The sequence below is a fragment of the Emys orbicularis genome, chromosome 6, assembly GCF_028017835.1.
Source record: "Emys orbicularis isolate rEmyOrb1 chromosome 6, rEmyOrb1.hap1, whole genome shotgun sequence".
Classification (NCBI taxonomy): domain Eukaryota; kingdom Metazoa; phylum Chordata; order Testudines; family Emydidae; genus Emys; species Emys orbicularis.
In genome coordinates, this window is record NC_088688.1 from 40672214 (window position 1) to 40699166 (window position 26953).

Genomic DNA, 26953 nt, shown 5'->3' on the forward strand with positions numbered 1-26953 from the left:
AGGTCAATTTTAAAGGCTCAGATATAAATTTTACATATGCCAATATCACAGTATTCCTAAAAAAGTGTCCTATTATGTCCAAAATAAAGGAAAAATGAACTACTTAGAAATATATTAACTAGGTATGGGCTTGTCTACATAGCACAGGCAATGCAGGCTATGGGTTGTGATTTCTAAAAGTGCTCTAACGTGTTGTGCTCTAACTGGCCTGAGTAAAATCTGCTGGCACTGTCTAAAAATGCCTAATTCAAGTTAACGGTCTTTCAAACTGGAAAAGGTTAACACAAATGAGGTACCTTTTAGAACATGGCAGCAGAATTTACATGGGGCAGTTAGAGCATAGCACATTAGTGCATTTTACAAATCACACCCTTGTGGCACGCTTTGCCATACTGTATAGATAAGCCCTATGTCTTATTAAGGAGGTACAGCAGTAAGGTTCAGACTATGGCCCCAATTCTACTCACTTATACTGATTTTACACCAGTATATATGGAGTAATCCTGACACACTGACTCTCTATACCTGCAATGGGCTTGAGGTAATTTGAAACAAGAAATATTAGTATTTAGGTTCCTGATCATCCAGCTATTATAGCCAACGGGGAATTTTGCCACTGACTTCAATAGAGCAGGAGCTGGTCTTTAGACAACAGGGCACATGCTGTGTTACATAATAGAAGAAAAGATTTTTGGTTTTATAAAGCCATTGTGAATTTTATAAAGAGAATGGTGAATGGGGGTTGAAATTATCAAGAGTATCCAAAGTGCCAGTCTTTGATTTCCCTTACCCCTTTTTAAAAAGGTGAGTAGGTAATCTTAACACAATAAATTGACACAGGACTGGGACATTACTGTAGCAAACATTGCTGGATTGCCACTTAATACGGATAACAGTATATGCCTTATACACACTCGCCTGAAATCAGTGAGTACGTACTCAGTCGAGCTCAGCAGTGCCTCTGCTGCTGCCATCGTACCACGGCTATACTGCTATTTATACACAGGCTAGTTCCATGAGAGCTAATGTATGTGTACATGAGCAGGGGAATCACACCCATAGCTCATAGTGTAGACACAGTCTTACATCTATCTATTTTACAAAGAAGAAAAGGAAACTAAAGAATGATAGGTGTTATGTTTGTCCATGTATAGATAGGGCCACTTTCTGAGTATGATAGAAAACAATCACCATGTGTTTCAAAGTACATTACCAGATCAGTTTTAAAAGACTGTTCTTATTTGTAGCAAATATTTACTATTTCTTCCCTTACTCTGTCCCTTCAAAAAAACAAAACAAACAAACAAAAAAACCCTCAACCTTTCTTCTAGCTCAATGTCCTTATTTTTATTCATCAATGTCTCTATTTATTGCTTTTAAGTGGTGGCTGATATGGAATTATGTCAAACATGTAGGTTTTTATTTTAATAAAAATCAAGATTTTAGAAAACTTAAAATTAATAAAAATGTTTCAACAAATTTTGTTAAAAATTCCCGTGGAAAGCACATTTTAATTAGTTCAAATCTTTCCCTGCACGTGTTAGCAATCTGAATATTCTGGTCATGCATGGGAGCTAACAATCAAAAACTGACTAGAAATGAACTAACCACAAAAGTTTAAACAACTAGTCTATTTTCTTGGTCCAACTTGCATAGAATGGAAATAGTGAAACACCATTAATCGCAAAAAACAACATGTAGATTTCCCTCCCACCCCCAAATATTTCGTTTTAATAATCTAAGGTGTGGATATTTGTAAATAAATGTACTTTTAAAATATATAGATAAATTTTTTTAACCTGACAGTATTGTAAAGCACACATAGGATAGATCTGAAAGGTAAGCAATCCTAATCTTTCAGGGTAATGAGTGCATTCAGCTTTAACTCCTCAGTCGCTACTAGAGGAGTCTGAACTATCAGATGATGATTGTTTTTCTTTTTTTCTCTTCTTTTTTTCTTTTTTGTGATGTTTTCCTTTCTTAGATTTACTCTTTTTCTCCTTTTTCCTTTCTTTTTTGTGGGATTTCTGTTTTTTTGGTTTTGGATCTTCTTCTTCAGTGACACTTGATGAATAAGATCTGTTAAAAAAAACCAAAAAATTAATACGGATTACTTTATCAATCAGGGTATGTATGGGTGAATCATATATTCACTTTATTTTTCTTTCTACACTGAATTTAATGCTGGAGATTGTATAAACACATGAATTCGTGCAGTAGGTATAGAGGTTGTCCACTCCAGCCTGTAATGGGAGAATCAATCATATCCATGCTCATCCAAACCTTGGCCTCTCTGATGAGGTTGCCTCACCAGGAAAGCAAGGAAAGCACTCCTTAACTAAAAGTGTTCAGAAATGTGTAGGTTATGTTTGGAAAGAGTTAGTGACTCATGCTTGTAAATTAATTACTAATTGTATCTTACTGGTTTAAACGTTAATTTTATTTCTTTGCTCTGCCTACAGCATTTTCCAAAATATGGAATGTAGACATTTCAAGGTTGAAACTTTATTGATAGGCAAATGATCTTATATGTTTAGGTCTTTAAAAAATTGATAGAAAGCATGAAAACAAGGCACATAAGGAGATGAAACCTTGACCAGAAAACCTACAGTAATAAAATCTAACTTAATACCTTAAAACAAATGGCTGTACTACCATTCCCGTTCCCACAATCCCTGCCAATTCAGAGAGCAGATGTTACCAGATGCAAAAGATATATACATCTTGTTGTTTAGAGTAAACAAGAGTTTTCTTTTAGCATTTGTAATTGCAATGTCTAATCACTTTTTAGCCATGTTCCGGATTTGTATGCAAAAGATTAGTAGTATGTTTAGTTTTATAGGGTAAAAATTCTGTATCAGACATTCAAATTTAGTATATGTGCTTTTGTAGAAGCAAAAATAAAGGTTAACGTGCACAGGATATAACAATTTGGTAAGTATATTTTGGACTTAGACTCAGACTCATAGACTTTAAGGTCAGAAGGGACCATTATGATCATCTAGTCTGACCTCCCGCATGATGCAGGCCACAAAATCTGACCCACCCACTCCTGGAATAATTCTCTCCCTTGACTCAGCTGTTGAAGTCCCCAAATCATGATTTAAAGACTTCAAGTCGCAGAGAATCCTCCAGCAAGCGACCCCTGCCCCATGCTGCGGAGGAAGGCGAAAAACCTCCATAAAATATTTTAAAATATTAAGAAAATTCTGTTTTGGGCTTAATTAGGTATTTGTAAGTTACCTTTTCCTTAATTTCTTTGATTTGGATTTTTCTTTGCTTATTCTTTTTAGATTCTTCTTTTCCTCCTCCTGACTTGTATCTGTGGATATAAAAATTGCATTTTATACAAAATATTTTTCCTTTTTAACTTCAAAATTAATTTAAAAACTCTCACTGAAATCAGTAATTTTTTTTTATTGCTAATGTTTGTTTCAAGACCAAAACATTTTGTAACTAAGTGCTATTTTGCAGGTTCATTTCAAATATTTTGCAGAGCAGCCGCACTTTGGTTACACAACTCACATTGTAAAGGACCTGCATCTAAGTACCAAGAATAAAATTAGGTATGTGAAACATGGTAAAAACTGCTACATTCATAAGAGGCAGTTCCTTGCACTTCTTCCTCCAAAAATCTGTGTTTACATCCCCTTCAGGGGGTTTCCATGCTAATGTTCTTTTTAACTCTTTAGTAACATCAAGCCTCATTTATCTGAAACTCAAAGATCTGAAAGGAGGTCCTATTTTCCACATGTATCGAATACAAAAGACACTCCCTCTTGTTTATCCGAATAACTCATGTCCCCCCCATCTCATTTACTATTTTTGTGTGTAATCTAGACTGTATATGGACACTCTCACAAAGAGCAATTGTTTATACCAAAGTAGGATTTATCCATGGCAGCTGCGGGATGATGGACATGCATGTCACTTTGTTGTGGCTCATCAGCATATTACAGCAACCACCTTCGTACTGATAAACCTGGATACTGTAAGGCACATATCACAAAAATTACTAGCATATTTGACCCCTTTGTTGGCAGTCTCACCAGAGGTACAAAGGTCTGAACAGGCATGGAGAATCAAATATTTGTTGTTCTAGTCAGGTAGCTTGTCAAGGTAGTGACTGAAAACAATGGTGGGGAAGCCTCCACTGTAGCTTCCCTCACTTTCCCTGTTCTGTTTAGTTTAAAACAGGGGTTCTCAAACTGGGGGTTGGGACCCCTCAGGGGGTCGCAAGGTTATTTCATGGGGGGGGGGGGCACGAGCTGTCAGCCTCCACCCCAAACCCCGCTTTGCATCCAGCAGTTATAATGGTGTTAATTATACAAAAAAGTGTTTTTAATTTATAAGGTGGGTCACACTCAGAGGCTTGCTATGTGAAAGGGGTCACCAGTACAAAAGTTTGAGAACCACTGGTTTAAAAAACTAAACAAAAAAGCAAACTTTGATTAAGGCAGTTCAGTTAGTATATTTCATTAGTACTAAATTATGTTAAAGTGCGTGTGGGAAACAACACATGGCAGAAAGGGATACAGTGACGGATAGAGCACTAGACTGTGACCTAGTAGACCTAGGTTCAATTCCCAGCTCTGCCGGTGACTGTGGGCAAATTACTTCTCTCTCTGTGCCTCAGTTTTGCCATCAAACACTTTGAGATATTCAAATGGAACACACTAGATAAAGGCAAAGTGTCATTACTGAGAAAAAATGGCAGCCGGTGACAACTGCTGTTAATACCTTTAAAATTTCCTTGTGGAAGAATTATGCAAACTCATAAGAGAACGACGCGGCCTATGAAGAAGGTAGGACAGATAATGCGGCCACAGACCACATCCGTCCCCAAACAATGGAATACCACAAAGGAAGAACCTTAAAACAAGAGTACTGTACTGATCTGGGTCCTTCCAAGAAGGAACACTCACCCAAACCAAACCCCAATTTCCTCCAACCAGGTTGTGTCTAGTCCCACAGATCAGGAGAAAACTGCTAAAGAAGTCTGTAAACTGGGCCATCCTTTACATCAAGGAAGGATATGCAGTCACCTCTGTTTGCAGTCACCAAAGTAATGGAAAATAATCAAATAGAAACCTACTCCCCCTTGGAAAAAGGGTGGAAAAAAATCAATGATTTTAAAAAAAAAAAATCGGATTTTTTAATTTAAATAGGTTTTTTCCTCAAAAAGCATTTTATCAAAAAAATCCGATCTAAAGATAGTTTTAATTAAGATACATTATAGCTCAAAGATATCTCATCATGGAATAGGGATTATAAAATCTAATTCTATAGTATGAGACAATATATTCATGTAATGTTTAAGAAAATTTTTGTAAATGAGTTCCAATAGTTCATGGATTAGGGACCCAATCTTATGGGGTTCCAGGGGCTTCTGTATAGATTATTTAGGTTAATCTTTCTATCTACCCAATGGGACTCAGTGCTCAGTCTAGAAGATACTGTCAGAGATGCTTAGTTTTGCAGTTCTCTAACTGTGGATTTGTCTCTCCAGAGATAACATGCTTGTTAACTGCAAAAATGTTTTTAAATAAATAATATATAGAGGTGAGAAATAACAGACCTCAACCCTATTGTCCCTCTGAAAATTTGTGTACACAGAATCAATCCCTTACCTCTCTCTAAAAGTGCAAAGTTTCAAAAAGTTCAGTGAATAGAAGATTGTTGGGGGCGGAATAGATCTGGAGAAGGTGAAGAAGCTTGGAGATAAATGTGAGAAGGGAGGGACAGGAAGTAGAAACAAATGTGAAACTGTTTGAGCAGCATATTCCAGAAGTCTTGAGGTCTTTCTGACTGTAGCCTTCATTGATTTGAGATCTACCATACCATTCTCTCTCTAGAAGGGAAAACCTATAATGGCAACAGGCCATAAAAGAGACCCAGTTTGGGAATATTTGAATGAAGTTCCTCTACCTGTGGGTAAGACAGGCATGCATGCAAAATGCAAACAGTGCAACAAAGAAATGCAAGGCCTGGTTGCCCAAATGAAACAACATCGTGAGATGTGTTCCTCCTCAGGAGGAAGCTGCGTTGAAGATGATGAAAGGAACATGTCTGAACATGCAGGATCTTCAGGTTGGTAAACTTTTTTATTTCATACTTCTTTCTTAAAGACTGCCTGTCTTCCTTCTGGACCATTCTTGAATTTTCATGTTTGAGCAAAAAATATAGTTGTTACTCTATGGTACTATCATTTTAGATGCAGTTGTGATAAAAAATAAATAGGCAGATCTTTTTACAATTTCACCTTTAAAGTAGTACTGAGTGTCAGTGAATGCAATAAGTAATACTAAATGAGCAGTATGGAAATAATAATTAAATAACTGCACTGACTTATTTTGTTTAGCAGAATCCATCCTCAACATACAGGATTCTGAAGACTATCCACCGTCAAGATCACCATCATTTTCTATAGTTTCAGAGTTATCTGCCTAGGATAGTGTTTCAGTCACATCATGTATGTCACATAGCCACAGTATATCATGTGTAGCAAAAAGAAAAAAAAATCATCATCCAGACACAGCCATAGATAAATTTGTGATAAGAACCAGCAGATTACAAAAAGAGGTAATTGATTAAAAAATTTCCCGGTTTGTTTATGCAACCAACTCTCCTTTCCGTATGATTGAGAACCCACACTTCATTAACACGGTTCAGTCATTAAGACCAGGATACAGTCCACCCAACAGAGCAGATGTCATAGGCAAATTGCTGGATAAAGTGTATGAAAGAGAAATTGAGCAGTGTGCAAAAGACCTAAAGGGAAAAATTGCTAACCTGAGTCTTGATGGGTGGAGCAATGTCCACAATGATCCTGTTGTATATGCTTGTGTGACAACAGAAGAAGGGAATGTCTTCCTTACAGAAACAATTGATACATCAGGAAATTCACATACAGCAGAATACTTACAAGAAGTAGCAGTAAAAGCTACAACAAACTGTGAAAAAAATTCAAATGTCTAATATACAGCTTGGTCACAGACAATGCTGCAAATGTATCCAAGATGAGAAGAAATTATTTAGAAGAGAGTCCCAAGCTAATAACATACGGCTGCAGTGCTCATTTGATGCACCTCCTAGCCAAAGACTTCAGTGTTCCAGAAATAAAGGCTAATGTTGTTAAAATTGCAAAATACTTCCGTAACAACCACTTTGCAGCAGGTGCTCTGAAAAAAGTGGGAGGAATCAAGCTAACTCTCCCACAAGACGTGCGATGGACTTCAGTAGTGGACTGTTTTGACAGTTTGTGAACAAAATCATGAAAAAATAAATGGCACTGTCACAACCAAAGTTCTCAACATTGGGTTTAAAAGAAATGTTGAACACATGCTGAGTACCTTGAAGCCTATTTCTGTAGCCTTGAACAAAATGCAGGGAAATAGCTGTTTTATTGCTGACGCTGTTGAAATTTGGAAGGAACTGAGTGAGATCTTAAAAAGAGAAATATGCAATGACAGAGTTAAATTACAAGCATTAAAAAACCGAATGGGACAAGCACTATCTCCAGCTCATTTTCTTGCAAATATTCTCAATACTCGGTACCAGGGTCAAACCTGAACTGCTGAAGAAGAGGAGTTGGCTATGACATGGACATCCAGCAATGATCCCTCCATAATGCCAACTATAATAAACTTCAGAGCTAACGGTGAACCATTCAAGAAATATATGTTTGCTGATGATGTTTTAAAGAAAGTCACACCAGTGAACTGGTGGAAGTCACTTAAGCACTTGGATTCAGAGAGTGTTGAAGTCATAATCTCACTTTTAACAGCAGTAGCTTCTTCTGCTGGTGTAGAAAGAATATTTTCTTCCTTTGGACTAATTCATTCCAAACTGAGAAATCGTTTGAGACCTGAAAAAGCAGGAAAGCTTGTTTTTCTCTTCCAGATTATGAACAAACAGGAAAATTAAGGTGAAGATGACTGAGTTAGTTGCAGAAGCCAATATTTTAAGTTTCTCGTGTTGGCTGGCTGACATAGTTGATTTAATTTTTGTTTTTTTTTTTAAAATATTTCATTTAACTATTTTAGTTAAAATCAATTTTTTAACAAAAACAAATGTGATTTTAAAAAACTTAAATGTTTAACTAAATTCAAAAATTCATATGCTTGTTTTGTTAAAATATTATACGTTTGCTGTTGAAGAAAAAAATCCAGAATACATAATGTTGTTGTTTTAGTTAAATAAAACAATTTAAATGTCTGTCTGGTGAAGTTCTCCTCCTAATACAGTATGATAAGAAAATCCTCCAAATATTAATGATTAACCTGTTGAATTGGAGATATTTATGAAGTCATTGGGAGGTGAACTATCTGCTTCAGTTACCTTTGGTAAATTAAATAACCAAACAATCATTCATTTTCTGATATAGCTGTAAAACTAATCAGGAAAGTTTTCAAAATAAATCACTTAAAAATTTATAGTGTGTACCTTCTAAAAATGAAACCTACATCTATCTCTGAGTTGCGAAGGATATGTATTAAGGTTATAACAATAAACAAGAATGCACTTTTACAAAGAAATCCATGATTAAACTGAGTCTTTCTGACTTTCTTCCACCCTGCTTGGAAACAAGCCCATTTTATTTACAACCCCATCTGAAACTCTTGGCTTCTTCTCTCATCTGTTCCCTACCTGGAATCAAGTGTCCTCTGTGACGTTGGGCCTAGTTGCCAGACTCTAGGCAGAGATTTTATGTTCCTCTGTCTGGGCAATCCTAGCTTAACCTGCCTCCTCCTCACATTTCATTTGCTTCTTGAATTAATTTAAACTTGAGTGAAGTGGCATCTTGGGCAGCTGTTGCAAGGCTGTTAAACCCTTCATGTCTTAGGATGTATGTACCCCACACCTGACTATCACACAACCGATTTAAAAAAAACAAAACAACTTTCCACAAAGGAAGGCATCCTTTTAAGGATACTTTAAACCAGTGCATCTTAAACTACCCACAGACCACCATGGATGCCATAGAAAGGTATCCTTCAAGCAGTAAGACTTTATCCTAGGAACTCAACCCAGGTACTCCCAGGAGGGGAAGCCCTGCTGAGAGTTTACTTGGATCACTCATCTGAAGACTGATACTGGGGTAGGGGAGATGGTATTGAGGACATGACATCATTCCATAACCATGAAGATATCATCACTAAAACAGCTGATGGTTGAAATTCCAAACAAGCAATAACAAAATTGTATAAATAGAGAAAATACACATCTAGTTTACAGGCAGATTTCAGTTTTAAGAGATATTAGTAACAAAGATATGTAAAACTTATAAATTCAAAATTCAGTGTTTATTTTAAGTAATTCCATAATATTAATACCATGACATCAGATGCAAGGATGTATCATATCTGATTATAATACTTCCTTCAGCCTTTGAATTAGATTTTTCCCAGGAAACATCTACCTTTTAATGCTGAATTTGTCCATCCAATTAAAATCATGTGTGACCATCATTCTTTTCTGTCAAAATGACTTTTGAGGTTTAGTGGAACAAGCAGCAGGAAGTGGGAGACATGTTTAAAAAACAGAGAGAAAACATTCCCAAAAAACCTAGATGAGTTTTCAAAAATGCAGTATAGAGCACCTACAACTTAAGGAAGAACATTTATACTAGATAGGGATAACACAATATCCTCTAAACATCTACGTACAACTAACTGTTTCTCTCTAGGGCTACATTTACCTTTGTTTCCTAAATGAGTGTCCATTCAGAGCCATGGTTTCAGAAATCCCTAGGTCCACAAGTACACAGTTTTTCTGAACAACTTAGTTCCTATCCACAAGTTCAAAAGAAAGGCTTTTTGGGAAAGCAAATTCAGCAACTCATTTTGCCAAAAGAGGTCCAAGCATTTCTTTTGAAGTGTTCTAGCAATACAGGAGGCTATGTTGGAACACATCTCTCTTCCTCGCCTTCCTAATGTCATCAGAATAACCACTTCACAGAGTATGTTTACACAGGAGTTAGAGGTGTGACTGTAGCTCATGTAGAGATACCCAACCTAGCTTTAATCTTGCTAGAGTGAGTACCAATAGCAGTGAGGTCACAGCAGCAAGGATTTCACCATGGGCTAGTTGCCCGAGTTAGTACCAGAGTCCCAGGTGTGCTTGCACATCCCATGCTGACACCTGTGCTGCTGTGGCTTCACCGTGCTACTCACACTAGCTAGATTAAAGATAGCTTGCGTATGTCTACACCTGCTGCACCTCGATTGCAGTATAGATATGCACACAGATAGGGTTTTGATTAGGAAGTAGAGGCAGGGTCTAGAATAAGAGAGCAATAATAATGCAAATGAGTAAAAAACATTAAGAAAAGTGCATCCATATCTAAAACACATTCTAGCTCCCAGAATAACAAAGACTAACAGCAGAATATCATGCCCCAGCATTCCTAAATTGGGGGCTCACAGTATGCTAGAACAGACCCCCATCCACCATCTGGGACCTTTTTGTAGGTTGAAACCTTAGCCCTCCTGCGTCATCTTCTGATGAACTTGCGTACTGTGGACTAATTAACCCCACCTGTTTTCTCTTCCTCTATAGAGGCTGAGCCTCATTTCCCCAAGACAGAGAGCGAGCAGTTATCCCTCCAAATGTTAACTGTCAAATCAAAACTATTAGCTGCATTCAAACAAAATAATGCTTAAGAACTAGAGAGAAGAAACAGACTGAACAAAGAAAAGCATTTAAAGAGGCATCATTTACTTGGGGGAAGGAGAGAGAAAAAGAGAATTGTTTCAGCTTTATGCAGTAAACAAAGGATAACATCAATGAAATAATGTATATTACTTTCCCTGCAATGGGCATTTGCACATTCCAAAACTCACAATCTTTTGGATTTAAGAGCCTAAATGTAGGCACCCATGCTTGAAAATCTTGGTCAAATGTTTTTAAGTAGAAGCTTTTCTCATTTTTCCACAAGGTGTCAGGGGGGGTCTCAAATCTCTTCAGCCTGGAGCCATGCCATAAAAGCAATTTTTTTAGGTCACTGGATAAGACAGAGTAAAAAGTGAACTCTACAGGAGTTAAATGACAGTTACAGGACTTTAAACAAGATAGCTTCCCAATTTAGGATTATGCTCTGTTATTTAAAACATACTCTTTTTCTCTGGTAAGGCCTGCAGTTTCCCCAGCTCCTCTTCCTCGCTGTCTTCACTGCTCGTACTGCTAACGTCTAAAACAATGTCTCTTTTGGGGTCCACCCGAAGAAAGTTTCTGCATTCAAATGTCAGATGACCAGCTGAATAAAAATCAAAAAAGAGTAAGCCATGAGCAGAAATACTTCAAATTATAAAATAATGTTAAAGAGTTACTGCTTTGTGCTGAAAAATATGCGTTTTCCCTTCCAGTGACAAATTATATCTGCAGTAACCAAAGGTTATCAACTAAGAATGTGTACGTATACTATGTCATTCATTATTTTCTAAAACATGTGCATCGGTGTGAGTTTCTAGTGCTTTACAGACACATTAGAAAAAAGGAATTTGAAGCTAGCTTACACTGAACTTATACTGAAACATGAGGATTGAACCAGGAAGGTAGATGTGGGGTGGAAGCAACTGCTTGCCATTTAAAAAAAAAAAAAAAAAAAAAAAAAATCTCAATATATTCTTTCTATGATCAGCTCAAAAACAAAATTCCAGGATAAAGGTGAAATGAACTGTCTTACGACCCTCTCCCAATTACTGTAACAAGCGATAACATTTCTAGCTTAGAGATAATAGACTAATTCCTTTTTAATGCAGTCAATATTATAAATGCTATTCATTAAAGCACACTTTGTCTGCAGCAGCAGTTATCCATAGCAATGTGTATTTTAAAAAAAATTAGGGGCCAAAAATCCTAAGTTTGTATCCAGGCAACAGAAACTCCTAACTCATCTGAAATAATGGACCTGGGGAAAAATGTGAAAAAAGGGAGCTCCAAATCTATGATAATTTGTAAAGCTGTCAGCTGAAAAAATAATTTAGCCCCATACAAAAGGAAAAGGCTGCTAGAAGTCTCAACAGGAACCAGGCTAGTTACTGCTACAAACACAGCTTCTTCACATCAAAGATAATCTCCTGAAGCCAAAGCAGGAGGGAACATTAAAACAGAATAGGTTACTTGGCTTTCCTAATTTCTTTAATATCTAGAAAGTTTACAACACTGCACATATCAAACAATTAATTCTATACTAACATCTAATTGCCTTCAGAGGTGTTGACAAGTAAAGCAACGCAGTGTCAAAACTTGCTGGAAGAAAGTCTACTCTCTCTCTCACCATGTAACCTTTTTCTAAATCAATTAAAAAATGGTTTGAAAGGTTTGTCAACAAAATGTTCATTAATAATTAAGGGAATAATTAATTACTTAAATAGTATCAAACATGTAATAAGAAGATTTAGTATTAATTTTTTTAAAGATAGACTATAAACCAGATCAAAACTAATTCTGTGCTAAGATGTTAAGAGAGAATAATCACTGAGCTTCCCAACGCTTCTCAACATACAATGGAAATGATAAAGAACAGCTACAGTACTTGCAAGGTAGTGTGTTATGGTAGTGTCTTCCAAAGTGTGGGCATGCAGAGGAACAGCTTTCTTGGGCAGGAAGAAGGGGAGGAAGAGCCCTTGAATTGTTCTTTAGAGTCTCAGCTTTCATTTAAAAAAAAAAAAAAAAAAAAAAGAGTATATCTGGTATAGTTGTGAAATGACTGTAATTAATGCAAAAATTCTTGTTTGAGCTTGCAGAGAGCCTGATACAATAGTTCTCAGATGTGAACTGCTCATTCATCAAAATGGGTGCCAACTCAGATACCAATGAGGATACTTTAAAATGTCAAATTTGTTAGCCATTTCACTTCTCACTGAAGCATGTAGGAAAGAAGTAGTATCTTATTATTAGGGCCCTACCAAATGCACAGTTCATTTTGATCAATTTCTCAGTAAGAAGGCTTTCAATTTGGTCAATTTCATGTTTTCAGATGTTTACATCTGAAATTTCACCTGGCGGTCCCAACCCAAAAGGTACCCGGAGGTGGGTCTGATCCCCCTGCCACTGAGCAGCCCTTCAGGTAAAGGGGAAGTCCTGTCCCTCCCCAGCCCAGCAGGGATTTGCAGCTAGAAGCCCCTGGCTGGGGCACTCCCAACAGCACAGGGGAGATCAGATTTCACAGGGAAAGGCTTATTTCACGGCCCATGACACATTTTTCACGGCCGTGAAATTGGTAGGGCCCTACTTATTATGAAGATCTACACTAAGGTTTCCCACAGTGTGGGAGTAGGGAGCACACAAAAAAAGTATAAATTATGATAGGCAGGCTTTTAACAACGAACTGCAGAGGAGGTGTGTTTGTGTATGTATGTGTGGAGGGGGAACTGTTTCATTTTCCCGAAGAGAGAGCTCTGCTTTCAGAAGTTTGAGAGAAACTGCACTCTGGGCATCTTTATACTGCCTTCATACTTACGATAGCCACACTTCTTGCATCCTGCCCTGATATTATCCTTATTTCCACCTGAAAACAAACAAACTTCCATTAATATTGGGTGTTACTAATTAGAACTTAGTTTCTTTTTATATTTGACTTGACACCGCGTTAAAGTACATACGCATTCTGTAGTGATTTATTCATTAGAAAAGTCTATTAGAAAACCTAATATCCGGTCTATTGTCCGGCTATGCCGGAAGGACAGGAAACACTGGATGTGTTTTAATTAGGCTGCAACTTTATTCCTAAATGTCTGGGAGTACCCGGCAGATAAAAGTTTACAGTGCAGATAATTCTCTAATTATTTACATACACCCGGGGACAGCACTGCCCCTTACCCATCCTGGTCCTCAGCAATCCCACTGCTGGGACCTCTCACCCCCTCCCCAAATGAGGGGGGCTGACTAGCTGTCGTACCAGTCCCTAAACACCTATTTCCACTCCTTTAAAGAATATCTCCTTTAAATCCTTTCTCAATCTATTTTATCTGATCACTCTATCCATTCCCTATGGAGTACCTGCACTGGACATCTGCCACAAGGAGGCACCAGCAATTAGCTTGGCTGCCTTCCCCCATATCTAGCTGGGTTCCCAGAAATCTTCTGATGCCTTCTTCAATACCAGCCAAAAACATATCAGCTTCTAAGTCTGCAGATCAACCTCATCTGCCCTGAATAACTCTTGCCCGATATGCTACGTAAGGATGAGAAATCACCAAATCCCTTATGCCATCCATGATTTTGGCCACCTCCCTGTTCTCAGACCTCCTACCCGTGTCAACCCACGGAGGCTTCACAGCTTCCTGCCACACCCTGTATCACAACATGCCCATCCAAATAGTTTTTACTCCTGGGAAAAGTTCCAGGATCTGGCTCAAGTCCCTCTTAGCTCTGAACATTAAGTCCACCTCTTTACACATTCCTAAATCATTTCCCCCGAGGTGAATGGCAATCATATCTGGTGCTTACACACAGGCCACCACACTATCAGAAGGGGCATAAGCTGCTCCCATAACATGCACCTCCTCTCACCCTTTTTACTTATTTTGGTAACCAAAAGCATTGAGCCATAATGTAAAGGGAAACAGAATACTATGGTGTTACAACATCTCCAAAGTCACTTTTCTACAGCGTATCCTATCACAATAATCCTGATATTCTATGTTAAAACAATTAGTGCCAAGTACTTTTAAATAAATCCACTCTGAATGACTGGAGTCATCTATTTTAATGATGTTTTGCATTTTTATTTTTTAGTTCTTTTCCTAAAGAACAGCAACAAATGAAAATTAGCCTACCATTAAAATGTGTTAATTCCAACTAAATATAGCCTTTAAACTAAATGTGGGGCTTCTTTTTGCTATCTAGGAGGACATACTATATCTATATACATTTATTCAAGCAATTATATAGCTTAACTTTCATTTAGAGTCTTAATTTTTACTTTTTTATTTTAGAAAATGGTGAATGATGCATGTCTTATTTACCAAATTTTGTCACTAATGATTTTTGTCAAGCTCTAGTTGGATAGATAATAAAATTCAACTAAGAATTTCCCAAAACATTTTTAATTAAATAAAACCACCTTAAATGTGCTGGATACACAGGAAAAAAAAGTTTATCATAATATGTTTTGCCTTTAAGAATACGTCTAGACTGCAATTAAAAACCTGCAGCTGGCCTAAGCTAGCTGACTTGGGCTCATGGGGCTTAGGGTAAAGGGCTGTTCAGTAATCAGTGTGGCCATTCGGGCTTGGGCTGGAGCTGGGCTTTGGTATACCGCGAGGGGGCAGGGTTCCAGAGCTCAGGCTCCAGCCTGAACCCAAACGCAATGAAGCAGCCCTTTACCCCAAACCCTGTGCACCTAAGTCAGCTGGCATGAGCCAGCCAGGGGTTTTTAATTTCAGTTTAGACATACCCTTAAACTAACAAATTTATTAATACATTCTTTGTTTATCTATAGTTAGTGAATTTAACTGATTGTTTCTGGTCGCCATGTCCTTCAAGATTTTAGAACTAGTATATAAGTAAATGAAGCATTGGTTAGGTAAGCTTACCTCATATAACATGATAAAGGCCTAATCCTTACTTAGTGGATAATTGATTAGCAATTAGTGTATAAATAGATGCATAAGTAATATATGAGCAATATATATGTAGATTATGTATGCCTGCATAATTGAGTATGGTTATGACCTCTGTAAAATCTTTCGAGATAGGACAGCGTGAACAAAGGTTCCTGGCAATGAATAGTAACATCTGGACATTCTGTTATTGAGTTTTTGGTGTGTCTAGGGAAAATGAGGGAAGTTTCTGTCAGATAACTAGAATTGATAGTTTTGTTATTGTTAAAAATTTAGAAAAACATGTTATATAACTTAGTGTGCAATCAGGATTATCATATACGGTAGTAAATATTACCAAATAGAAAAGGAGCGATTGTGCTAAAGAATGAGGAGTGTTGATAAAAAGTGATATGTAATATTGTATATAAAAGATCATGTTGGGACCTGAGGTCTCTGTCTATCTGACAGACAATTCATTAGCCTGCTACCTTCCACCTGATCACTGAGATGTGGCACTCTTCCTGTGTGAATGAAACCTGGATACTGGATTCAAGAACTCAGGGTTATCAGCAGTCTGTCTGCTTTCCTTGGGTTTGTGAGTAAACCTGTGGGCCTTGCCAAATGGGGTTCTGAAATATCACTAAATAGTAGAGATCATCCTCTTACACCTTGTTTTTTGTTTATAGATTGGAAGAGGAAAACAAGCTTTCCTGCTTTTCCAACTCCCAAAAGGTTTTTTAACTTTGAATGAAGTAGTCATTGAACTGAACTAGTTGAAATAAACTGAAATGATTAAAATACTCTCTCTGCATCTACAGAAGAGGCCACTGCTGTCAAAAGCAGATTTAGCACTTCAACAAAAACTGGTTCCAGGTGCTTAGCCAGTGACTTCCACCAGTTCAGAGCTTTGACTTTCTTTAATACTTTATCAGGAAACGTACTGATTAATAGTATTTCTTGTATTTAGCCTAGAGGATTTTAACAGATTATAATAAGTTTAGGCCTTAACATAGATTGTCAATTTAAAAATTAATTTTCAACCAATTACTTTTTAACTATATCTGTATGTAAATTTAAAAAAAAAATTACCGATTTAAATCCAAAATCCAATGTGAATAAAAAAAATGATTTAAGAAAACACAAAACAGATTTTCATTCACCCTACAATCATTACAAATTATATAAAATTTGTCATATGCACTCATGCATTAATTGTACATACGTATTTCCACAGATACAAAATCTAAATTACGATTTCTAGACTGCGAGATAAACACAAACAAGGGCGCAGTCAATTAATGGCAGTTAACTCAAAAAAATTAATCGTAATCGCACTGTTAAACAATAGAATACCAATTGAAATTTATTAAATATTTTTGGATGTTTTTCAACATTTTCAAATATATTACAAATTACAACACAATACAAAGTGCACAGTGCTCACTTTATATTATTTTTATTACAAATATTTGCACTGTAAAAATGATAAACACAAGTAATATTTTTCAATTCACCTCACACAAGTACTGTAGTGAAATCTCTATCATGAAAGTGCAACTTATAAATGTAGCATTTTTTTGTTACATAGCTGCACTCAAAAATAAAACAATGTAAAACTTTAGAGCCTACAAGTCCACCCCATCCTACTTCTTGTTCAGCCAATCGCTCAGACAAACAAGTTTGTTTACATTTGCAGGAGATAATGCTGCCGTCTTGTTTACAATGTCACCTGAAAATGAGAACAGGCATTCACATGGCACTGTTGTAGTCTGTATCGCAAGATATTTACTTGCCAGATGCGCTAAAGATTCGTATGTCCCTTCATGCTTTGACCACCATTCCAGAGGACATGCATCCATGCGGATGATGGGTTCTGCTCGATAACGATCCAAAGCAGTGCAGACCGACGCATGTTGGTTTTCATCATCTGAGTCAGGTGCCACCAGCAGAAGGTTGATTTTCTTTTTTGGTGGTTCGGGTTCTGTAGTTTCCGCATGGGAGTGTTGCTCTTTTAAGACTTCTGAAAGCATGCTCCACACCTCATCTCTCTCAGATTTTGGAAGGCACTTCAGATTCTTAAATTTTAGGTCAAGTGCTGTAGCTATCTTTAGAAATTTCACACTGGTACCTTCTTTGCGTTTTGTCAAATCTGCAAAAGTGTTCTTAAAACTAACAACATGTGCTGGGTCATCATCCGAGACGGCTATAACATGAAATATATGGCAGAATGCGGGTAAAACAGAGCAGAAGACATACAATTCTCCCCCAAGGAATTCAGTCACAAATTTAATTAACACATTTTTTAACAAGCGCAATCAGCATGGAGGCATTTCCTCTGGAAAGGTGGCCGAAGCATGAAGGGGCATACAAATGGTTAGCATGTCTGGCACGTAAATATCTTGCAATAACAGCTACAAAAGTGCCATGCGAACGCCTGTTTTCCCTTTCAGGTGATATTGTAAATAAGAAGCAGGCAGCATTATCTCCCATAAATGTAAACTAACTTGTTTGTCTTAGTGATTGGCTGAACAAGAAGTAGGACTGAATGGATTGTAGGCTCTAAAGATTTACATTGTTTTGTTTTTGAGTGCAGTTATGCAACAACAACAACAAAAATCTACATTTCTAAGTTGCAATTTCACGATAAAGAGATTGCATTACAGTACTTTTATGAGGTGAATTGAAAAATAGTATTTCTTTTGTTTATCATTTTATAGAGCAAATATTTGTAATTGAAAAAAGAATAGTGAGCACTGTACACTTTGTATTCTGTGTTGTAATTGAAATCAATATATTTGAAAATATAGAAAAACATCCAAAAATATTTAATAAATTTCATTTGGTATTCTATTGTTTAACAGTGCAATTAAAACGTGAGTTAATCACGTGAATTAACTGCAATTAATCAACAGCCCTACTTTTAATATTTTGTTTTTGATATCTTAATTTAGTAACTCAGCATTTTAGCTGATGCTTTCATGCAGAAATAGTTTCATTTGTGGTATTAAGGTAGAATATGTTATATCCTTTGTAAAGCAATAAGCTAGGATGTAAAAAAAATTAAAGAGGGTAGAAACAAGCGCAGGGCAGATAACATCAGAAATCAGACACTGAGAATTCTGCCTACGGTAGGATATTTTGTACAAAAAAATCTGAAGAACTTAGCCTTCTGAAAATGATGTTAAAGTTGCATGATAATTTCATTTGTGTATTTTTCTGATTCTTTTGTCATGGCTGCTTAATTGAGTTGAAAATACACCAGAAGATATTCAAAGCTCTTTATTAATAACAGAATACTTCTGCAGACTTAAATTGAAATTACATATACAAAATTCTTGAAACTAACCCCCCCCCCATTATTATATATCATTAATATTACCCTAGTGTCTATGAGCCCTAGTCATGGATCTGGACTCCACTGTATTAGGTGCTTTTCAAATACAGAACAAAAAGACAGTCCCTTTGTCCCCAAGGAACTCACAAGGAACAAGCTGACCGCCCATTTCTTCTTTCCTTACACTGACATGACATGACTTCATAATGGAGCAGCTGCTGGCACTTCATAGTTAAGGTTGCAACTATAAACTGATTCTCCCTCTTAAACTCCCCTCCTACTCCTCCTGCCCCCCAGTGGAAAAATAAATAGTGGCCTCAAAATTGGTTTGAATTAGATCCTTTAACTAATTCTAAGTCAACAGGACAAGAGATTAATGCTATTACAGCATAAAAATAATAAAATAAAAATAACCAGATTTTAAATGGGAACTTCAAAATAGTACACCAGCTCCTAGCAAGCTATCTTTGGCTTGCTGGGAAGCTCATTGTCTTCAGGAAGCTCTGCAAAACACCAAGGACCCATCAAATCCACATGTAAAAGTTTTAGAAAGCTAATTTGCCAGTGTATTAAAGGACATAGACAAGCTATGCAATACAGGGCACATACATATTATGAAGCAGAGTTTTCTGCCAGTCTCATTTCCTCCCTGACACACATCTCTTTCAGACTCCCTAAATTCAGCAGGAGGATTCCCACTTCAGTGCACTGGTTGAGGTCTTCAGAAGTGGGACACTTGCCTAGAAGGATGGTGAGATGCAGCAAGCTGCAAGACCACAGGACTTAGGGATGGCAGAGAGGGAAGAGACTGCTGAGGAGGCGGCAATCTCTCATCCTTGTTTGTTCTCTGTGTATGGGCTGCATAGCTGTCTGTGGGCCCCTGAGTAATCAGCAGAGACAGCTCTGTTTGCTGGTGTCTTGGTAAGGGCCATGTGGTTCTGACCCTTTTACCTTTGATCAGCCCTGCTGTTTGAAGTCTCAGTAGTTAATTACTCCCTGGTAGTGATGGATGGGGCTGAGCTGAGCTGAGCTAAGCAGGGAGACTTGGTATAAAAAGTCACTTGCTAGGTGAACTCAAGAGCTGTGAACAGAGGTAGCTAACATGATAGTTTGGGAAGGAGTTCAGAGGGGGACAGAGATAATTTCCTTCCAGGTCCAAATCTATGTTTGATTGTGCAGTGGCCAGGGACAGAACAGTGGGGGTGACCTACAATGGATGTGCCATGTTTTCTTTCCTGCCTGAAGCTGGGACTTCCTGTGCATGAAGTGCAAGTTGATGGCCATGCTGAAAGAAAAAAAATATTGGATTAAAAGGGCAAGTAGAGATACTACCGAGAATCAGAGGAGTTCCTAGACAACTAAGTTCAGGAAACATCAATATCTCAGGTTCCTGGAAGAGACAAACTGGCCACCAAGGAGTCAGAGAGAGAGGAACTCAGCAAAGGCATAGCAGTTCTTAATGACCAAAGGCAGAAGTCAAGGTGGCTTTCTACACAGTTGGAGGCTGACAAAGATGGGTAGGCTGCAACCACCAAAGAGAAGAGGACCTAGGAGGAATTCCACACAGCTAGAAGTTTACCATCGATACCAGGTCCTCAATGTGGAAACTGTGGAAGATCTCTCTGAAGATCCGGCTGGTCCATGGAACAGAGAGATGTACAGGACACACCAGTGGATGTCTGGTTGGCCCAACCCGTAAGAAAATCAAGCTTGCCCACAAAGAGATCTTCAACTGGCGCCAAGGAAGATTGATGATCTTTGTTGGGGATTCTACAACAACAAGAATAGAAAAAACATTCTGCCAAGGACTGACAGACAAAAGGCAGCATGCGGCCTTCCCAGAGCCAAGAAATGTCATGTCACACTAAGACTGGATAGGCTTCTGAAGTTGATGGGTAAGGATCCACTGGTGATAGTCTACATCAGCCCTAATGCCACTGCACTGTGGGATATCTCACAGATTATAGATGACTTCAGGGAACTTAGAATGCTGCTGAAGAAGGAGAATGTCCAAGTGATCTTCTGTCTTCCTTCACCAAAGGACACGGAGGATCTCCAAGAAGTCAAAAGATTCTGAAAGTGAATCTCTGGCTAGGTAAGTGGTGAGGATGTACGGTTTTAACTTTATGGAATATTGGTCCACTTATGGGGAGAATTGGCTGTACAGTTTGGATTGCCTTCATCTCAGTAGAAAGGGAACCAATTTTCTCAGGGACAGCCTGGCTACAGTAGTTAGGAGGGCGGTAAACTAATAACAAAAGGAGAGAGTAAGAAGAGGGAAGAAATGGGCATTCATTTAACACAAAATTGAGATGCTGTGAACACAATTAATCAAGGAACCAAAGGACAAGAAGAGAAAAAAAATTCTTTAATTATGTATACGCCAATGCTAGGAGCCTGAAATTGCTCATTTATGAACAAAAATTTGATCCAGTTGGTGCCAGAAACCTGATGGGAATATTTGCACAATTGGAATGCAAAAATCAACGGTTATAATTTATTTAAGAAATATCAAGTGGGCAAAAGGGAAAGGGTAATGGCACTCTGTCAAAAATGACATTATCTGTTTCCAAGTGAATGAGAACTCAGAAGAAAGTGATCCATATGCATTCAGAGTCAATGTCCTAACAGATATACTCCCATTTTGTGCTTTTAGTTATTGTCTGCTACAGACCACCAAACAACACTAAGGAACAGGGTGACCTGCTTGTTAAACACATATCTATATATGTAGGAAAAAAAGTTGTGTGATCATGGGGGCCTTAAGTTTGAGTGACATATGGAGGTCAGATGCTGTCAGTATTAACACATCTTCAGAATTTCTAAATATTCTAGATGACAATTTCCTAACTCAAAAAGTATTGCATCCAACATGGGCAAATTCTATATTAGATCTCATCTTTACAGATAAAGAGGAATTCATCACAGAACTAAAAATTAGTGGTAGCTTAGGTACAAGTGATTATGATTTGATCACATTTGCCACATGCAGGCAGAATAAAGTCCAAACCAGTAATATATGCACTTGGTGCTTTAAAAAGGCAAATTTCACAAAACTAAAAACAATTATGAGCCATATCAGTTGGGAGGAAGAATTTAATCACAAAAATGTGAATGATAATTGGGAATTGTTTAAGAACACTTTACTAGATGCCCCAAAAGCCATAATACTACAATCCAGAAAAGCCGTACTGGTTAAAAAAATGACCTGGCTTAAAGGGGAAGTGAAGGGGGCTATAGAAAATAATAATGATAATGATGATAAAACAATATATAACAAATGAAATAAAGGGGAAGTTAGCAATAATGAATATATATCAGAAGCTATGAATTGTAGACAATTGATAAGGGAAGCAAATGGACACAAAGAGAAAACTATGGCCAGCAGAGTTAAGTACAAAAAGGATGAGTGTTTTTTACAAGTATATAAGAACATAAAGAACCCTAACAATGGTTTTGGACTATTACTAAATGGAAATGGTGGAATTATTATTATAACACAGAAAAGGCAAAACCGTTCAATAAATATTTCTTTTCTGTATTTGGGGATAAGCCAGATGATTTAGTCATCTCATATGATGATTACACTCTTTCCATAAAGATCTCTCATGAGGATGTTAAACGGCGGCTATTAAAGTCAGACATTTTTAAATTAGTAGGTCCAAATAGCTTGCATCCAAGAGTTTCAGCTTTCACCTTTATTCAACTGCTCTTCTACTAAGAGCTAATTTTATTTCCATACTGAGAAAACTTGGATACAGAGCTATTTATGCTCTACATTAAGCAGAGGCAGAGCTGGATATCATCGATATACTGTTGGCAATTCAGCTTGAACATTGTCACCAGCATTCCCAGTGGTTTCACATAGATATGGAATAAGGTGAGGAAAATAACAGCCTTGTGAGACACCGACTGCAGACAGAGGCTATGGAGGTGGAGAAACCGTTGCCCATAACAACCCTTTGGATTTGGTTTGAGAGAAAGGACTGTAGTCATTTCAGGATATTTCTGTTCATCCCCACACTTACTGGGCTGCAATAGGAGTATTTGGTGATGTTGCAGAGAGACCCAGCAGAATTAGTATGGAATTATCTCCTTCCCTTGCCTATGATCAGGAATAGATCATCCAAGCAGGGCCGGCTCCAGGCACCAGCTTAACAAGCAGGTGCTTGGGGCGGCCAAGGGAGAGGGGCGGCACCTGCGGCAATTCGGGGGCGGCAGGTCCCTCACTCCCTCTAGGAGCGAAGGACCTGCCGCTGAACTGCTGCCGCCAATCGTGGCTCCCCTCCCCCCCCAATTGCTGCCGCCGATCACGATTGCGGCTTTTTTTTTTTTTTTTGGCTTGGGGCGGCAGAAATGCTGGAGCCGGCCCTGCATCCGAGAAGCCAAAGGCTGTGTCTGTCTGTCTCTCTTTTTGAAACTTACGACTGGAGAAAATAGGGATTAATATGAGAATTGAAAGACACATAAGGAATCGGTGAAAGGGGAAACTACAACTGGCCGTAGCAAAAGCTGAACTGTCAGGCTGGAGGAAGGTTACTAGTGGAGTTCCTCAGGGATCAGTCTTGAGACCAGTCTTATTTAACATTTTTATTAATGACCTTGGCACAAAAAATAGGAGTACGCTAATAAAATTTCCAGATGACACAAAGTTGGGAGGTATTGCCAATATGGAGGAGGACTGGAACATCATACAAGAAGGGTAGATGACCTTGAAAACTGGAGTAATAGTGTTACCCAGAATTTGACAGTCCTGCGGTAACCCCAGAACGTGGCAATACTGCCATCAGCCATCTTGTATGTTCAGTCACTGCTAGCTGAAAAACCAAACTCCACATAGCATAGCTAGGAATAATTTTGGCCCTGAGAAGCAAGAACGTGCAGCTGCATGTTTGCAGTTCTACTAATCAGAATGGAAGGATGGGACAAGGAGTTAGTGAAAATAGAAGGAATGTTTGGACAGCCGACCTTGGTTTTAAGTGCCTCTGACACGTACGTTTTATTGTTATGACTAGAAATGCTTTGATATGAGATAATGAGTAGTTTGCTGAAATTACGAGAATTGGTGACTTTTGGGGGTTACTATGGTGATCCACTAGGAGTCACTGTAAGTTATGTGCTTTGTTTAAAGTTAGCTATAAAAGATTAGGTAAAAGAATATACTTTGGATCAGACTGAGGAAGCTCTTCTTTAGACAAGAACCTGACACCTAAGTTCCCCAGCAGCTAGATGGAAGGAGGGCCCCCGGAAGGCTGGCTGCTGATTCCTCAAAATCATCTTAAACTTTGGTAGATTCAGACCTAAATCTGAATCTACTGCTACAGCATGTGTGTGCATGCGCATGTGCTTGAGACCTAATAAAAAAGTAGTTTTAGGTAAAAACACTCGTTTGTGCCAATCATTGATCAGATGGAGGAGCTGTGTCCCCACTCATTTATTCCTGACACTGCCTACAGAGAAACAGTTAAATTACCACTGCTTTGGCTTCTGAAAACCCTAGGTAACAATAGCAATAGGATGAAATTTAAAAGTGCAAAGTGCAAGCTCATGCACCTAAGAACAACAAGATTTTTTTCTATAAACTGGGGACATATCAGTTGGAAATGACAGAGGAGGAAAAAGACCTTGAAGTTTTGGTCAGTTACAGAACGACCATAAGTCACCAATGTGATGCAGCCGTCAAAAAAGCTAATGCAATCCTAGGATGCATCAGGTAAGATATTTACAGTAGATATAAGGAAATGTTATTACCATATTACAAACCACTGGTGAGACCTCATCTGTAATATTTAAGAAAGATGAATTCAAACTGGAACAGGTGCAGAGAAAGGCTACTAGGGTGATCAGAGGAACGAAGAACATACTTTCCAAGAGGAGACTTAGGGTACGTCCACATAGCAAAGAAAAAACCCTGGCTTACCCATGCCAGCCAAGTTGGGCTCGGGGGGGAGGGAAGAGGGGGCTTGGGCTGGGGGCTGTTTCATTGCTGTGTGGACTTCTGGGCTTGGACTGGTGCCCAAGCTCTGGGACCCTCCCACCCCGCAGGGTTCTAGAGTCCAGGCTCCGGTCCGAGCCCAGAAACTGACACAGCAACGAAACAGCCTCGCCGCCCGAGTCGGCTGGCACGGACTTGCTACAGAACTTTCTTTGCTGCATAGACATACTCTTAAGGAGCTTGACTTGTTTAGCCTAACCAAATGAAGGCTGAGGGGAGATACGACTGCTTTCTACAAATCCATCAGAGGAATAAAAAGGGAGAAGACCTATTTAAATTAGGGACTAATGATGGCACAAGAACAAATGGCTACAATCTGTCCATCAACCAGTTTAGGCTTGAAATTAAACAAAGATTTCTAACTATCAGAGTGAGGTTCTGGAATCAATGAATCATAGAATATTAGGGTTGGAAGAGACCTCAGGAGGTCATCTAGTCTAATCCCGTACTCAAAGCAGGACCAACACCAACAAAATCATCCCAGCCAAGGCTTTGTCAAGCCGGGCCTTAAAAACCTCTAAGGATGGAGATTCCACCATCTCCTTAGGTAACCCATTCCAGTGCTTCACCACCCTCCTAGTGTTTCCTAGACCTCCCCCACTGCAACTTGAGATAATTGCTTCTTGTTCTGTCATCTGCCATCACTGAGAACAGCCTAGCTCCATCCTCTATGGAATCCCCCCCCTTCAGGTAGTTGAAGGCTGCTATCAAATTCCCACTCACTCTTCTCTTCTGCAGACTAAATAACCCCAGGTCCCTCAGCCTCTCCTTGTAAATCATGTGCCCCAGCCCCCTAATCATTTTTGTTGCCCACCGCTGGACTCTCTCCAATTTGTCCACATCCCTTCTGTAGTGGGGGGGAGGGGACGGGGACCAAAACTGGACAGAATACTCCAGGTATGGCCTCACCAGTGTCGAATAGAGGGGAATAATCCCTTCCAAGGGAAGCAGTGAGGGCAAAACCCCTAACTGGTTTCAAGACAGAGCATGATAAGTTTATGGAGGGAATGCTATGATGAAATTGCCTACAATGGCATGTGGCCCATCTACAACTCTTAGTAACAAATATCTCCACTCCAACAGCCAAAGATTGGTCATTAGACGGGGAGCATATTTTCCCCCCAGGTATCTAGCTGGTGTGTTTCATGAACATGCTCAAGGTCTAAGGATTGCCATATTTGCAATGAGAAAGGAGTCAGACTGGGGATTTTCACTTTCCTCTGCAGCATGGGGCTCAGGTCACTTGTAGGGTTACAGTACTGTAAATGATGGATTCTTTGTAATTTGAAGTCTTTAAATCATGATTCAAGGACTTCAGTAATTTAGCCAGATTATGATTTTATTACAGGAGTGGGCGGGTGAGATTCTGTAGCCTGCAATGTGCATGCCAGACTAGATAATCATGATAAGCTCTTCTGGCCTTAAAATGTCAATATAAAACAACTTTTCCACAACATGAAATCTGGGTTTCTTTCCTTGTGTTTTGTTTTGTGGCCACTTCCCCTCCAGGCTGATACACGGTCCCCACTCGCTTTCTGGCTCTTGTAAAGCTTCACTTTGTGTTCTCACCCTGGGCACCTTTTTGTAGGATTGCCCCACCTGGTCTGGTCTCCCATCTCGTCTGTGGGGGCACCCTCCCCACCGCCCCCTGCTCTTTACTCACTCTCCCAGGAGGGGTCCTGTCCCCTTCAAGTAAGGGCGACCGGATGTTCACTGTGGGGCGCCCCCACCGCCAATGCGGGAAGCCGACGGCCCCGGGCAGCCAGGCTCCCTTCCTCGCCTCCTGCGCCAGGTGTCTCAAGGTCTCCTCGGGCGCCCGCTCCCCCCACGCCAGGACGGGCCTCTCACCTGGCAGCGCCATGGAGCCAAGGGCCCTGCAGCCTCTTCCCCAGCCGAGTCGAACACAGGCGGTGGCGCTTCCCGGCCGGAGGCCTTTGGGCGGCGCACTTCGGGCCGCACCATTAGACAGGGCGAGGAGGGGTGAGTGAAATCACCCCGGTGACGGGGGGAGGAGGCGGGGCGGAGGAGCCGGGTCAGTGTCAGGACTAGGAGGCGCGACGGAGGCGGCGCGTT

General features: G+C 39.1%; 1 protein-coding gene across 1 annotated transcript; it reads right to left on the minus strand.

Annotated features, from left to right (window-relative positions):
* Positions 1 to 1232: 1232 nt before the first annotated feature.
* SREK1IP1 (SREK1 interacting protein 1) lies at positions 1233 to 26822 on the minus strand. Its single transcript, XM_065406142.1, has 5 exons — positions 26729 to 26822; positions 13466 to 13513; positions 11117 to 11257; positions 3244 to 3322; positions 1233 to 2079 (listed from the first exon to the last, which is right to left on the minus strand). Exons 1-5 carry the CDS (start codon positions 26739 to 26741, stop codon positions 1890 to 1892), a joined length of 471 nt encoding a protein of 156 aa, XP_065262214.1. The 5' UTR covers positions 26742 to 26822; the 3' UTR covers positions 1233 to 1889.
* Positions 26823 to 26953: the final 131 nt, after the last annotated feature.